The 17180-nt window shown below is 37.6% G+C and overlaps 1 protein-coding gene across 1 annotated transcript in view; it reads right to left on the bottom strand.

Moving 5' to 3' along the window:
- Window positions 1–17180, bottom strand: part of SEC24B (SEC24 homolog B, COPII coat complex component) — a 59122-nt gene that overhangs the window by 24175 nt on the left and 17767 nt on the right. The window contains exons 4-8 of the mRNA XM_025386313.1: window positions 10640–10824; window positions 6739–6841; window positions 4736–4862; window positions 2963–3072; window positions 208–320 (exon numbers count right to left, since the gene is read on the bottom strand). Coding sequence (XP_025242098.1) covers window positions 208–320; window positions 2963–3072; window positions 4736–4862; window positions 6739–6841; window positions 10640–10824 — 638 coding nt within the window. The remainder of the gene's footprint in view (window positions 1–207; window positions 321–2962; window positions 3073–4735; window positions 4863–6738; window positions 6842–10639; window positions 10825–17180) is intronic.

The following is a 17180-nucleotide window of genomic DNA, read 5'->3' as shown; positions in this document are numbered from 1 at the left end:
AGATTTTTATGATTCTATAATTCAGATACCAAGTCATAAATCATAACTCGAGTATCTAGATCCTTATTCTATGGTACATAAGTAGTACTCTTTTTAGTTGATAAATATAACCAAACCCAATCCCACAAACTGTGAACACTTCATATTTATATCCATTTATATATATAACATACACACATGTATAGTATGAATTAAAAGTATTCTTACTTGTCTAGATTTTCTAAGAGTGACTGGCACAAAATTGTCAAATATCCAGCTTCCACTGCATTATGAGACACATCTAAAACAAACAAGTAAACTGCAGGTTGAGGAGGACGCAGCTGAAAGGAATAAAAATAAAGTAATTTATTGGGTATTTATTCTTTTTATTCTTTATATATAATTTATTCTTTTTATATATTCTTTTTATATATCACTATTACTACTGGTTATTTACTGAATATATTAATACAAAAAATACACAAATAGGATTGCTGTTTTGTAATATGTGCTCATGAAAATGATATGCTTTTAATTTTTTTTTCTATTCAGTTGGTTGTGGACTAAGCATGACAAGGCAGTTGACACACAGCCACAGTTAAATAGATGGGTTAAATGTTTTTCTGATAAGGAGTGTTGGCTAAGCTCTCTAGATGTACATCCCTTCCCCTTTCCTAAATACAAAATTTAAACCCAACAACTTGCCATTAGTACCAGCTATTGGGTTACCTGGAGGTGAGTGAATCCTAATGTTTAAGTGCTATGTGTAAAGGAAGTCCTTGTGATGGTATTGTAAATACTTTTTTTTTTCTTGGAGACAGAGTCTCACTATGTCATCCAGGCTGGAATGCAGCGGCATGATCTTGGCTCACTGCAATCTCTGCCTCCCAGGTTTAAGCGATTCTCCTGCCTCAGCCTCCTGAGTAGCTGGGACTACAGGCACATGCCACCACGCACAGCTAATTTTTGTATTTGGTAGAGACCGGGAAGTTTCACTGTATTGCCCAGGCTGGTTGCGAACTCCTGATATCAGCTGATCCACCCGCCTCAGCCTCCCAAAGTGCTGGGATTACAGGTGTGAGCCACCATCCCTGGCCTGTAAATACATTCTTTGAAAAGTCCTTATGGTTGATAATTGTTGAAGCTTGGTGATGGGCAAAGGATGGTTCACTATACTGTTTTCTTTGGAGTACGCCTGAAAACTGCTGTTATATAAAGTTGAAATAGGCCAGGTGCAGTGGCTCATGCCTGTAATCCCAGCACTTTTGGGAAGCCAAAGTAGGTAGACTGCTTGGGCCCAGGAGTTTGAGACCAGCCTGAGCAACAGGGTAAAACCCTGTCTCTAGCTTGGATGACAGAGTGAAACTCTGTCTCAAGTAAAAATTAAATAAATAAATAAGTTAAAATAAAAGAATATATGAAATATTTTCTGAAAAATATGCTAACCGGGCCGGGCGCGGTGGCTCACGCCTGTAATCCCAGCACTTTGGGAGGCTAAGGCGGGCAGATCATGAGGTCAGGAGATCGAGACCATCCTGGCTAACAAGGTGAAACCCCGTCTCTACTAAAAAATACAAAAAAATTAGCCGGGTAGGGTGGCAGGTGCCTGTAGTCCCAGCTACTCGGGAGGCTGAGGCAGGAGAATGGCGTGAACCCGGGAGGTGGAGCTTGCAGTGAGCCGGGATCATGCCACTGCACTCCAGCCTGGGTGACAGAGCGTGACTCCATCTCAAAAATAAATAAATAAATAATAAAAATATGCTAACCAAGGGCCATATGAATCATATGGCAAAACCTGAAAGATTATTTTCTGCTTTACCACTTCAATTAGATTAAGATTCCTAAGAACCCAGAATGGAGTGGGAAAATAATCATAAAGAAGGTAGAGCTTGAGAGTAAAAGTGATCAAGAAAGTTTATTATAGTTAATACAGAAACAAACATGAAAATGGAAGTTAGGTGGGCATATGCCAAATCAGACACAAAAGAATACAAAAATTACAAAAATAAAGATGAACCAGGTGTCAAAAATTTAATGCACATCAGTTACTCCTTTTCACTAGCAGCAGTTTAAGTTTTGCAGACAAGGATTAGAGATGCAGCTACAGAAGATAAAGTTTTTTGGGTTCGTCTGTTTTTGAGACAGAATCTTGCCCTGTTGCCCAGGCTGTGTGCCATGGCGCGATCTTGGCTCACTGCAACCTTCCCCTCCCACGGTCAAGCGATTATCTTGCTTCAGCCTCCCTAGTAACTGGGATTACAGTCGTGCGCCACTACGCCCAGCTAATTTTTGTATTTTAAGTAGAGACAGGGTTTCACCATGTTGGCCAGGCTGATCTTAACTTCCTGACCTCAGGTGACCAACCAGCTCAGCCTCCCAAAGTGTTGGGATTACAGGCATAAGCCACCATGCCCAGCCAACACAGTTTTTATAAATATGTTAAAAAGAGAAGATATGATAAGATGAGCAAAACTTAGGGTCAATAATTCGTTTCTGAAGTGAAAAGAAGAATGAGATCTTAGAGTTCATATAATTAAAGAACAGATAGAATTTCCTAATTGGAACAGAAGAAAAAATTAGAGAGAAGTCCATATCCACTTATCTTGATATCTGTACTTGGCGAAAAAACTTACATTTTGGGCAAAAACATGCATTTCTCTGTTTTGAGAGTCTTAAATGTTAAATGGTAAAAGGGTACCTATATCCATTCCATGCAAGGAAATAAAAATGGCAACAAATCATAGATGCTAGTGCCCATCATCAGACAGACAGAACTAACATTTCTTATTCATAGAAAGCCTTCTAGGAGATCAAATAACCTTTAGAAAGATTTTCTCTTTGTTAAATATAAACTTTCAGCATTAATTTGTTTTTAAAAATTATGAGTATAAACAATTTCAAAATCTCAATAAGAATTCACTTAACAGAAAATTACAAATGATCAATATGTGTTCCACAACAAATCTTAACACTGAATAGTTACCATGTAATCCGAAGAAGCAATGAACTCCACAGTTGAATTCTGAACTTCCGGTCGTTTATGAGGCTCTCCATAAGATCGTGTAAGGGGGTTATACATAAATTCTTCAGGAACTAGATAAGAGGTCCCAGTACAAATTTAGAGACACAATTTGTAACTAAACACATATATACACACCTAAATATCTATTATCAATATTTACATGAGGTTTAGCAACAGTTCTGTGAACATTTAATGGTAAAAATCAATCCCTTAAGCCCTCCTTAAAAAATAGATCAGGGCGGTGGCTCACGCCTGTAATCCCAGCACTTTGGTAGGCCACGGCAGGCGGACCACGAGCTCAGGAGTTCAACACCAGCCTGACCAACGTGGTGAAACCCCGTCTCTACTAAAAAAACAAAAATTAGTCAGGTATAGTGGTGTGCGCCTGTAATCCCAACTGCTCAGGAGGCTGAGGCAGGAGAATCGCTTGAACCTGGGAAGCAGAGGTTGCAGTGAGCTGAGATTGCACCACTGCACTCCAGCCTAGGTGACAGAGTGAGATTCTGTCTCAGGAAAAAAAAAAAATCAGGGGGCCAGGTGCAGTGGCTCACACCTGTAATCCCAGCATTTTGGGAGGCCGAGGTGGGGGGCAGATCATGAGGTCAGGAATTCGAGACCAGCCTGGCCAATATGGTGAAACCCCATCTCTACTAAAAAATACAAAAATTATCCAGACGTGGTGGTGGACACCTGTAGTCCCAGCTAGTCGGGAGGCTGAGGCAGAAGAATTGCTTGAACCCGGGAGGCGGAGCTTGCAGTGAGCCAAGATTAAGCCACTGCACTCCAACCTGGGTGACAGAGCGAGACTCCATCTCAAAAAAAAAAAAAAAGATCAGGGTTGGGCGCAGTGGCTCATGTCTGTAATCCCAGCTCTTTGGAGACTGAAGCCTGAGGCAGATGGATCACATGAGCCCAGGAGTTCAGGACTAGCCTGGCCAACATAGCGGGAACCCATTTCTACTAAAAATACAAAAACTAGCCAGGAGTGGTGGTGCAAGCCTGTAGTCTCAGCTACTTGGGAGTCTGAGGCATGATTAGAACTTATAGCTTGAACCTGGAAAGCAGGGATTGCAGTGAGCCATATCACACGACTGCACTTCAGCCTAGGTGACAGAGCAAGACCTCATCTCCAAAAAACAAACAAACAAACAAACAAAAAAACCTAAAAAAAAAATAGATCAGAAGGATAAAAAAACTTATGTTCTGAAATCAGGTGAGAAAACCAGGATGCAAGTAACCTTCCTTCTTAGACTTGTATCCTAGTTATTATATCAAATGACATGGAAAAAAATCAGACAGAGAAACAAAAATTTGAAAGCAACTCTAGTAAGGGAACCAAAGAAATAAATAAAGGGAACAAGAGACAGACACATATACATGCATGCATCTAGATACACTGGCAAAGTTCTACCTGAGTTGAATGAACCAAACAGACAAATGTAAGACAATCTTACTGTCAGGGGCAAGCATAACTAGTCTGCATAAGCTCACCTGCATGAGTGTCACTGTTCCTATTTTTTTTACTTTGTCCTCATTGTTACTCTCCTCATTGTCAATTATCCCTTGGTCAGCCAAAATGAAGAATCCCTAGTCCTTGCCTCAGCCTATATTCCCTCTACTAAAGATTGCATGAAAATTCTTTTTAAAGCAATGAAGAGAGAAACCAGGAAATCATAAAATGTCAAAAAAATGTTGAAAATAGGATTAAAACACATTTAAGAATCTAAAACTCACCATCATTAACTCTATAGCACAAATTGCATTTCCATCTACGTTGATCAATGAAGGATACAAAGGGGTTAATGTATGTTCGACAGGATCGGCACCTCACAATGGTATTTGATGTTATCACTGGTAATTGCTAGGAAATAAAATAAAGAAGTTGTAGCAGAAAAAGGCACCCCAAGGAAAAAGAGAATGTATACTGCTCTGTTCCTTATATAGAACATAAACCTTAACTTGAACCTGGAAAGCAGAGATTGCAGTGGTATTTTTGTGGTTTTATATGGAAGCATATTAACAAAATCCAGGGACATGCTGAGCAACACATGTAGCCATCAAGTTTTCTCCCTCTTGTCACAAATCATAACACTAAAATAAAGTCATACCAAACACTGGCCAAGAAAATAATGTAAATGAGATCTTATCAGCTGACCTTTAGAAATAACAGTGAGAGAGAAATACACCATATACAAATACCTTTGTCTTTGTTGACTGCACCCGGTACTAGACTATTAGGCATTGCTCATTAGACTGCCACAGCAATTTCTGACAGAAGCTGAGGCCAGAAGCAGTCAAACACAATGTGCCTTTTTAAAAAATTACATCTCTATGCTTAGTTTGGGAAAGGAATTTTATATTCAAGTAGAAAATTTAGAAAATATGAAAAAAGATTAAGAGATCACATATTATTCTATGTCCCTGAATTAACCTGCTATCATTTTAGTATATTTCATTCTGTTTTTTGTTCTATCTGCACAGGAACATTTTGATCTTTGTATTTAATTTTTTCACATATGATTATTGTTATGCAAGTAACCACATTATCTGTTGTAAAAAAAACAATCAGGAAATACAGTTAACTGAGAATGAGAAAATAAAAAATTACAGAATTCTACATCACAGAGGATGTCACTGTAAACAATTTAGTATATATGCTTCCAGAAGGTATTTGTATGATCCTCATATTTACAGAAAAACTCTCACATATATATATGTGTGTGTGTGTGTGTGTGTGTGTATATATATATGAAATTAACTGTCTTGGTTTACAGATAAGGTTTTAAGAGTATTATAGGTGATTAAAAATATTTACTGAATAAATTCATGTACTTACTATATACTACAATTTTTTTATTTTCTATTCATTTTGATCTTTCCTATACTTCCTAGTAGAAAAATAAACTTCACAGGAAAGCTTTTTAACCTTTGTATCTCCAGCTTCCAACGTGAAGGTAGTCAATCAATATTTTTTGGATGAATGAGAGCAAAAGAAAACTCAGAACCAGTAAGAAGGGTAGTAAACAACAGTAGTAAAAAAAGTTTGAGAGAGAAATGCAACTTATGAAGTACAAATAAAACAGCCCTGAATAAAATTATTTTTGAAGTTTTCAAAATTTAAAAGTTTTAAAACTTTAAAGGTTTAAAAATCCCTACTGTTACAAAGTTTTTTGTTTTAATTAACAAATCTGTTTAATTTGTTAAGGAACAGACAGTTTTCCTGTCTAAGTGGACATCATTGTTGGTGTTTCCTGTGTGTTTAACGAAGAACTCCTAAAGTGTATCTACCTTCCATGGCCATTCCACCTTCCAAAACTACTAATCTTTCAAAATCCAGGTCAGACTTCATCACTTATAGAAAACTTTTGCTATTGTATCCACAGGGAATCACTTCTCATACTGTACTCACTACCTAAGTATCTCATAGAATTTGATTAATTACATGTATTAATTATCCTGCACTGTAATTATTTTTACATCTTTGTCCCCTGTTAGATAAGAACTTTTTGGAGGCAACTTCAATGACTTGATCATCTCTGTACTAACAGTGCTTAGCTTAGAGCTTGTCACAAAGTAGGTGTTCAAAAAACATTTGCCAAGTTGAATGTTATGGAAATGATTATTTCTAACTTCAAATAAAAGAAGATAAAGAAAATTCTAAGGAAATATAAAATTTAAGTACCTTGTACATAAGCATACATATCAGTACCCATAAATAATATAAAATGTTACTTTACCGTTAGGTCTCTGAAGGGATGTAACAACAATCCTAAAGGAAGCTTAGCTTTATTCAGTAAAGCCTGTGTCTGTGGAATATTTGTCAAAGTACACCGAAATGAACTGCAAAAAACATAAACAACATGAAAGATATTAGCTATCAGAGAAAAATACACTGAAGTAGATAAGATAATTAAGAGCATTTAAGGACACAAGTGAAAATCATTTGGGCATGTTGTTATAACTGTAAGCAAGAAAGTCCTGATTAATTAGGCAAGTATGTAATATATGCCAAAAGATCTAAATTAAAGAGTCAACACTTTCATGGTGGAAAAGTAGTACACATTCAGGGAAGACCAATTGCTCCATTATGATTAGCCTGGAGGAGATGAATAGGAGCACATAGAAAACATGAGTGAAAAGGCCTATTTCTTTAATTATTCTGTTCCTGCTTTACTGCCCCCTTTGCACCTGTCAAACTCCCACTCTTACTACAAGACTCATGAAGGTTATCGCTCGTAACCACCCTCACCCCTAACTCCCCAAGTTAGAAGGAATGACTTCTTTCTCTGTGCTCTGAGATATGTGTATGCTTCTAAGATATCAATTAGTCTGATTTACTTTAATTGGTTGTTTTTCTTGTCTGTCTTCGCCACTTGAGATCAGAGATAATTTTGTCTTTGTATCACCCTAGCCCAGTTTGTCTCATTGAGAAAGCGCTTATAACTTAGTAAGTTTTTTTTTTTTTTTTTAGATGGAGTCTTGCTCTGTTGCCCAGGCTGGAGTGCAGTGGTGTGATCTCGGCTCACTGCAAGCTCTGCCTCCCGGGTTCACGCCATTCTCCTGCTTCAGCCTCCCAAGTAGCTGGGACTACAGGCGCCCACCACCATGCCCGGTTAATTATTTGTATTTTTAGCAGAGACAGGGTTTCACCATGTTAGCCAGGATGGTCTCAATCTCCTGACCTTGTGATCGGCCGTCCAAAGTGCTAGGATTACAGGTGTGAGCCACTGCGCCTGGCCAAATAACTCATGAAGTTTTAAGGTCCATAAACAAAGAATGAATAAAGGAGAGGCCAAAGAAGTAAAAAGCAGAAGTACTGAAAGCCAGGCAAGAAATTTTAAGAAGAGTCATTAATATCATGTACAGATATAGAGATATCTATTTATTCCAGCCTTAGTGTTGTTCCTTGAACACAAAAAGCTTGTTCCTGCTTCAGGACCTCCACATTTGCTATTCATGCAGCTTGGAACCCTTTTATTCCCAGAGGAGTCATATAGCTTACTCTCTCACTTCACCCAGATCTCCACTCAAATGTTAAAAGTAAACCTGTCCAGACTCTTTTATTTACAAGAGTCACCCTCCACCCGTACTCCTTATTCTGATTTATTTTTCTTCACTGTAATACCCTGAACATTACATTATATATTTACTAGTTTGACTGTTCATAGAATATAAGTTCTGTGACTCCATAGAGATCAGGAACTGTGTTTTGTTTACAACTTTATCCCCAGCACATAGAAAACAGTGCTTTGCATTTAACTTACAAGGCATTCGATAAATATTTATTGAATTAATGATTTATCTTAGTATGTTGATACTATTATTATTCCTGTTTTACAGTTGACAAAACTGAGACTTTGAGAGGTTAAGTAAACTGTACAGTTTTATAGCCACTTAGGTCTGCTCAACTCTAAAGCCTGTACTCCTAATTATTTATTTTGATAAAAGAGACATTTTCGCAATACACACATAACTGGGTAGAAAAATGTATGCCTTCCCCTTACCTATGGGTTCTCTTATACGTATGCAACATACTTTCTTTTTTTTAAACAATTTTTTTTTTTTTTGGAGACAGGGTCTCGCTCTGTCACCCAGACTGGAGTACAGTGGTGTGATCTCGGATCGCCACAACTTCCACCTCTTGGGCTCAAGGGATCCTCCTACTTCAGCCTCCAGAGTAGCTGGGACCACAGGTGCACCGCACTATGCTCAGCTAATTTTTTTGTTTTTTGGTAAAGAAGGGGTTTCACTATGTTGTCCAGGCTGGTCACAAACTCCTGGGCTCAAGTGATCCACCTGCCTTAGCTTCCCAAAGTGCTGGGATTATAGATGTGAGTTACTATGCATGGCCCATACACTACATTTACCTACGGAGGGGGTGCCTAACCGTTTATACTACAAGGTCATAATTTACAAACTTATCAACCTGATAGCAACTTATATTCAGAAGGATGGGCAGCTGTTTTCAACCTATAATCCATGATGCCCTATGCTTTTATGGAAATGATCTTGGCAGTACCTGAGGCACTGATGGTATGTGGATGGTAGAGTACAGTAGAAGAAGAGGGGAAATTCTCAAAGCAGCTCCACTTCCTATTTTCTATATTGGAATTCTATATAATATTTTGGTTGAAAGAGTGGTTTGCAGCTTTTTTTAAAAAAGCTGGAAAACTATTGCTTTAAGAAAAGAGAAATAGGCTGGGCACAGCGGCTCAGCCTGTAATTCCAGCACTTTGGGAGGCCGAGGCAGGCGGATCTCCTGAGCTCGGGAGTTCAAGACCAGCCTGACCAACATGTCTCTACTAAAAATACAAAATTAGCTGGCTGTGGTGGCATATGCCTTTAATCCCAGGTACTCAGGAGGCTAAAGCAGGAGAATCGCTTGAACCTGGGAGGCAGAGGTTGCAGTGAGCCGAGATGGTGTTATTGCACTCCAGCCTGGGCAACAAGAGCGAAACTCCATCTCAAAAATAAAAAAGAAAGAAAAAAAGAAAAACAAAAAAAGAAAAGGGAAATATTGGCTCTAAACAATACTAATTCTCCTAACGCAAGAAAGAAGACAATGTTGGCCAAGTGTGGTGGATTACGCCTATAATCCTAGCACTTTGGATTATAGGCGTGTCCAAAGGCCAAGGCGGGCAGGTCACCTGAAATCAGGAGTTCGAGAACAGCCTGCCCAACATGGCGAAACCCCATCTCTACTAAAAATACAAAAATTAGGCATCATGGTGCACACCTGTAATCTCAGCTACTCGGTGGCTGAGGCATGAGAATCACTTGAACCTGGGAGGCAGAGGTTGCAGTCAGCCAAGATTGGGCCACTGCACTCCAGCCTGGGCAACAGAATGAGACCCCATCAAACAAACAAACAACAACAACAACAAGAAAGACAATGTTGTTCTGTGAATCAGTGTTTACTTTATGAGAAGGAGAAATTCCAGGAGCAGGAGGATGTCTTCTAAAAAAAAAAAAAACAAAAAAAAACTAAGACCAGGGGGATATCCTATTCATAGGATACAGAAGAACTAAAAGCATACAAGAACAAAGACATGAGGCACTGTGAAGTGAGTAACAGAGCTCATTCACACAAAGGTACACCAGGGATTGGTGGCTGCCAGTGCAGTCTACCAGCTAAACTTCTCTATTAAAGGAAATCCGATCTAGATTCAGACTGGATTAGTAAGCCTGGGAGTCTACTGAGTGGGAAAAGAAAATTCTGAGATAAACCATTTATCTAAACCTGTTCTTGAGATTACGTAAGTGAGGTCTATGTTCTTTTCAAGCAAAGCCTGAAATTTTAAATATTTGTCCTTATTTAAAAGATTGATTATTATTATTGAAAAGTGAGGAAGAAGACTTATGAAATAATAAATATAGTTAGATTTGGGTTCCTGAAACCCTTCATTCAAATAGAAATAATTTCCCTAACATTAGGTGATGGGGGAAGGGACTGGACTGAGACAGAGATGGGAACAAAAACAGATTATCTAAATCAAATTTTACATCTATACAAACTAAAATAGAAAAGTCAACATTAACAAAACTTCCAACCGAAGAAATAACATACTACTTTTACTATTTTTGAAAGTCATACGTTTTCATCACTTAAGAAAGATTATAAAATAAATAAATACCTACTCTGGGCTACAGTTTAATTTTTTGAGGTCTGCATTCAAGTTAGGTACAGGAGCCCAAACAGGAGTCATAGGTAAAATATTCCTCTCCTGAGTGAGGTTTACAGGTCTCAGGCTTTCTGGTTGTGGAGAACTCTGAAGACTCAATCCTCCTAGACTGGAGGACAGCTGGTTTACACCAGGATACTGCTGAAAGAGCAATTCAAAACAAAAGAACAATAAAACATAAATAAATATTCTTATACTATATATACTACATATCTCAACATACAGAAAAAGCAAAAAGGTAAGAAAATTTAAATCTGGCCTGGTAATAGAATGACTTAGTATGCAGTCAATCTTAAAGCACACTTGAAAAAAACTCAAAGCAAAAATACTGAATAAATTTGAATCTTATTAGCAAGGTTAACCCTCGTAATGAAATTTCAGCAACAATGCTTTTCAACATTAGCAATTTGGTTTCCCTGAATACAGTTTATACTTGAAAAACAGAATAAATGCCCCAATAGTCTCAAGGTTCCCCTTCCCCACTCCCAATTATCAAGTTTCACAATGAGTTGATACCACAGAAATGTACAATGGTGTTCAACAGGTTTTGCCTTATTTTTTTGTTTCCTATATTTTTACTATTATCATGAATTCATGGCTTTTTGTTAACTCAAACTGATGTAATGAATTATAGTCATTATTCTTATGTTCAAACTACCCAATCTTTAGCCAGTGACAGCCCTTTCAAGATGGCCCCAGTATCCTTTTATATGAACCTAACTAGCCTTTGTTAGTTTCCCCGCTTTCTTACACAGTATTTTATACTCTTTTACTTCAAACCTAGAATTGTTTGTCTAAAAAGGAATCTTGGCTCCTTTTCAGTAGAGATGATATCTAAAAACCATAACCTGGATTACAAAGGTGCTTATTACTAGTGTGCTGTTATTACTTCCAGATACTTGCAATAGGTAAAGATGGAAAATATAGAGGTTAAAGTAGAAGCAAATAATGAATCCATGTTGACAGTTCCAATTCAAATTTAAGATGATGGGGTTTTTACTTAAGTTCTTTGATTTTATACTGGTATCTCTGTTCTCTTTTGCTACAAATCTTGATTTCTAACGGTAACAGCATTATTTTATCCTATAATATACATTTATAACACTATCATGTCAGATTATTAAATTTTTCATAGTTCTTTTTGTCCTTACATTATATCCCACTGAGATGTATAAAATACTAGGTTTTAAGATCAGCTTGAACAGTACTTTTCCTGACATTAGAATGTATCCAACTTGATAAACAGGTTTTTTAAAAATTTTATTTTGTTTTTCATATTTAAGAATCATTTTTAACCTTTTTGGTTTTTGAGTAAACATGACATTTACATAATTCTAATGTCAAAAAAATTATAATAAGGTAGTAATACAGTAAGGTATTCAGAGATATCTTATTTCACTCTTAGTCACCTCTGCCTATTGTTAACTATTTTTATCAGCTTATGGTTTAATCCTTCCATTGTTTCTATTTATATAAGCTAAACATACATGCTGTTTTAAATATAGCCCCTTTTTCAACTAAAAAAATGTCCTGGCAATAACTCTATGCTTTTCTTTTTGCATTTCTTTTTGCAGCCACCGAGCACTCCATTATGTTAATGTGCTATAGAATTCCAGCTAATATATGGATAATGATACATTCAGAAAAATCACTATTTTAACAATCCACACTGAAATAAATGATTCAGGTAGTGGTCACTTGTAATGGAAGACCATAGATATCAACAGATGATAAAGCCACTGGGTGAAAGCTTAATGAGGAACTTCACAATTAAAGGATCAGGATGTCACCATATGAGGTACTAATCAAGCCTAGCACTGGTATAAGTTAAATAAACAGATATTATTTTGAAGTGTATATCTCCAAAATATATATTAGGACCTAAATAAACAAATAATTGAAGTAATACACCTAAATATAATCAACCATTAGATCTAACTCCCAATCCACAGAAAATGAAACAAAAATAAGTTAAATGACACCACAAAGAAGTAAACAGCTAAATTCGGAATGCGGGACATTCTACAGAACAACAGACTCAGTTATTTTACCAAATCAAAGGCATTAAAAAGAAGAGGGGTGGGGCTTGTTTTAAATTAAAACAAGAATTAAGAGACATAAGCAAATGAAATTAGTAAACTATTATTTGGGTTTTAATGTGAACAAAGTATACAAAGGCATTTTTGAAGTAGTCTGGAAAATGTGAATATAGACTGAATTTTAAATGACATTTAGAAGTTATTAATTTTGTTGGCTATGATAGTAGTATTGTGATTATGTAAGAAATGCTGTCTACCTCCCTAATTTTAAAATCCTCAGCAAGAAAAGTGGTGGTGGGGTGGGGGCAGTGTAGACCCTTATGAAACAAATATAGCAAAATGTTGACAGTAACTGAAGGTGGTGCTGTTAAGGAAAAAAACTGGATAATAAAAAGGATTCTCTGAGTTTTCTGTAGAGCTGTAAAGAATCAGAAAAAAGATCACATGAATTAACAGTAGTATATAACAGAAAACCGCCCAAAAGACCCAGTTTTCTAAGAATTTAGGACATAAAATAAAGGTGGGATATTTAATCAGAGAGAGAAGACAGATTATCTAATAAGTGATAGTGAACTAAGGGTAAACCATTTTGCAGGTGAAGGGGAGAGAATGAGACTTCTTATTTACATTATGTACCAAAATAAAACCTTAGACGGATTAATGATGCAAAATCAAAATCATCAAATAACTAAAAAAAAAAAATAGCTAGAATATTTTCCTAATCTTAAGGCTGAAAAGACCTTTTAAAGGATACAAACAAAGGTAAAAACAACAAAAGAAATTATAAAATGAGGCCAGGCGCAGTGGCCCACACCTGCAATCCCAGCACTCTGGGAGGCCGAGGTGGGCGTGTCACTTGACTTCAGGAGTTCGAGGCCAGTTTGGTCAACATATTGAAATCCCATCTCTACTAAAAATACAAAAATTAGATCGGGCGCAGTGGCTCATGCCTGTAATCCTAGCACTTTGGGAGGCTGAGGTGGGTGGACCACGAGGTCAGGAGTTCAAGACCAGCCTGGCCAACATGGTTAAACCCCGTCTCTACTAAAAATTCAAAAATTAGCTGGGCATGGTGTGGTGGGTGCCTGTAATCCCAGCTACTCGGGAGGCTGAGGCAGGAGAATTGCTTGAAACCTGAAAGCAGAGGTTGCAGTGAGCCGAGGTTGTGCCACTGTACTCCAGCTAGGCAACAAGAGTGAAACTCCATCTCAGGAAAAAAAAAAAAGAAAGAAAGAAAAGTTAGCTGGGCGTGGTGCCACATGCCTGTAGTCCCAGCTACTTGGAGTCTGAGACAGGAGAACTAGTTCAACTTGTCTTACTTCACAGCACTTGTAACTACTTGAAATAAACTATTTGTTTACTTATTTATTGTCTTATTAATCCTGACCTCCCACCAACCTTCTTAAGAGCAGGAACTGTTTTGCTCACTGAGCCTCCTCTCGTATTCTCAGTGCCTAGAATAGTACTGACACAGAGTAGGAACAAACTTCTATTTAGTAGAGAGAAATTCCAAAGTCTTAAAAGAATTAAATGCTGGCCGGATGTGGTGGCTCGCGCCTGTAACCTGTAATCCCAGCATTCTGGGAGGCCAAAGCAGGTAGATCATCTGAGGTGAGGAGTTTGAGACCAGTCTGGCCAACATGGTAAAGCCCCACCTCTATTAAAAACACAAAAATTAAGCTGGACTTGGTGGCACGCGCCTATAATCCCAGTTACTCGGGAAGTTGAGGCAAGAGAATCACTTGAACCTGGGAGGCAGAGGTTGTAGTGAGCCGCGATCGTGCCACTGAACTCCAGCTTGGGACACAGAGTGAGACTCCATCTCAAAAACAAAAAACAAAAAACAAAAAACAAAAAATAATACCCATTAAATAAATGTTTTGATTCTGTAATTCCACTTAAGGAAATAGTTAAGACAAATGTACAAATGTGTGTGTGTAGTCACGTCGCTTAGTGATGAGGACATGTTCTGAGAAATGTGTCATTAGGCGATTTTGTCCTTGTGTAAACATCACAGAGTGTACGCACAAACCTAGATGGTATAGCCTACTACACACCTGGGCTATATGATATAGCCTCTTGCTCCTAGGCTACAAACCTGCACAGCACTGTTACTGTGTTGAATACTGTAGGCAACTGCACACAATGATGTTTGTATATCTAAACACAGAAACTACAGGAATAATATAGTATAAAATATACAAGATGGTACACTTGCATAGGGTACTTAGTATGAATGGAGCTTACAGGACTGGAAGTTGCTCTGAGTGAGTCAGTGAGTGGTGAGTGAAGGTGAAAGCCCAGGACACCAGTGTACTGTAGACTTTAAAAACACTGCACATTTAGGCTTTATCAAACCTATAAAAACACAGTTTTTGGCCAGGCATGGTGGCTCACATCTGTAATCCCAGCACTTTGGGAGACCTAGGCAGGTGGATCACTTGAGGTCCAGAGTTTGAGACAAGCCTGGACAACATGGTGAAACCCAGTCTCTACTAAAAATACAGAAATTAGCCAGTTACGTGCTGGCAGGTGCCTGTAATCTTCCAGCTACTTTGGGAGGCTGAGGCACGAGAATCGTTTGAACCTGGGAGGTGGAGGTTGCAGTGAGAGCTGAGATTGTGCCACTGCACTCTAGCCTGAGTGACAGAACGAGACTCTGTGGGAAAAAAAAAGTTTTTCTTTCTCCTATAATACATTAGTTTACTGTAACTTCTTTACCTCATAAACTACTTATTTTAATAGGTTGGTGCAAATGTAACTGTGGGTTTTGTCATTACTTTTTTTTTTTTTTTAAAGACGGAATCTTGCTCTTGCTGCCCAGGCTGGTGTGCACTGGTGCAATTTTGGCTCACTGCAACCTCTGCCTCCCGGGTTCAAGCAATCCTCCTGCCTCAGCCTCCCTAGTAGCTGGGATTACAGGCGCCCGCCACCAAGCACAGCTAATTTTTGTATTTTTAGTAGAGACAGGGTTTCACCATGTTGGCCAGGCTGATCTCAAACTCCTGACCTCAGGACATCCACCCGCCTCAGCCTCCCAAAGTGCTGGGATTACAAGCGTGAGCCACTGCACCTGGCCTGTCATTACTTTCAATGGCAAGAACCACAATGGCTTTTGCACCAATCTAAATAACTTTTTGACTTTTGCAAAAACAGTGTAAAACACACATTGTACAGCTGTACAAAAAATTTTCTTCCTTTTACAGCCTTATTCTATAAGCTTTTTTCTATTTTAAACTTTTTTCTTTTTAAACTGTTTTGTTGAAAAATAAATACACAAACACATACATTTGCTTAGTCCTACACAGGATCAGGATCAATAATCACTGTCTTCTACCTCCACATCTTGTCCCACTGCAAGGTCTTAAGGTATAAAAACATGTAAGGAGCTGTCATTTCCTGTGATAACAATGCCTTCTTCTGGATACTTCCTGGAAGACCTGTGTGAGGCTGCTTTACAGTTAACTTTTATTTTTTATAAATAGAAGCAGTACACTCTAAAATAATGATAAAAAGTTTAGTATAAGTAAATACATAAACCAGTAGTCATTTATTTTTGTTATCAAGTATTATGCACTGTGCATAACTGTGCTACGACATTAGCACAGCTACGAAGACAATAGGTGACAGGAATTTTTCAGCTCCATTATAATCTTATGGGACCACCATCATATATGTGGGTCCATCATTGACTAAAATGTCATTATGAAGCACATGACTGTATGTATGTGCATTTATGTATGATAAAGTGTGTGTGTGTGTGTGTATGTGTGTGTATACACATACAAGGATTTTTTTCTTTTGTCACAGGTTCTTGCTATGTTGCCCAGGTTGGTCTCAAACCCCTCAGCTCAAGTGATTCTCCTGTCTTAACTGGGATCACAGAAGCACACCAAGCTTAAAAGGATGCTGATTTTGAAACTGAGTTATGCCCCGCAAATGGGAGACTCATTATAAAACATACAAGTACCAAAATGATGAAAGATATTATAAGAAAGGTTTCTTCTTATACTGTTAAATAAATTTAAACATTTTCCAAAGTGATATTTGTATTTTTCAACTTCTTTTGTTTGTTTAAACAAGTCATCTAGACAATCAGCTTCTTTCCTGGCTTCCCTAGCAAGGTGTAGTGAAAGAAACCTGGAAAAAGAGACTCCAAGCATTGCTGTCTACAACCTGGTAGAAATACTGGTTAACATTTATTAATATTTTACCTTTTGTTTATCTGCATTTTCTCTAATTGATCTCACTAAATTTGTAATTTTAAAAAGCTATTAATATTTTACCTTTTGTTTATCTGCATTTTCTCTAATTGATCTCACTAAATTTGTAATTTTAAAAAGCTATGTAGTATCTATATCTGGTTTTTCATATATTCATTGAAAATATTTTTCTAATTTTCATTTTTGTTTTTAAGCATCAGCCTTTTTCCTGTTTTTCAACCCTATAAAACAAATT

Source organism: Theropithecus gelada, chromosome 5 (genome assembly GCF_003255815.1).
Source record: "Theropithecus gelada isolate Dixy chromosome 5, Tgel_1.0, whole genome shotgun sequence".
In the NCBI taxonomy this organism is placed as follows: domain Eukaryota; kingdom Metazoa; phylum Chordata; class Mammalia; order Primates; family Cercopithecidae; genus Theropithecus; species Theropithecus gelada.
This window is presented reverse-complemented; position numbering and strand designations above follow the sequence as displayed.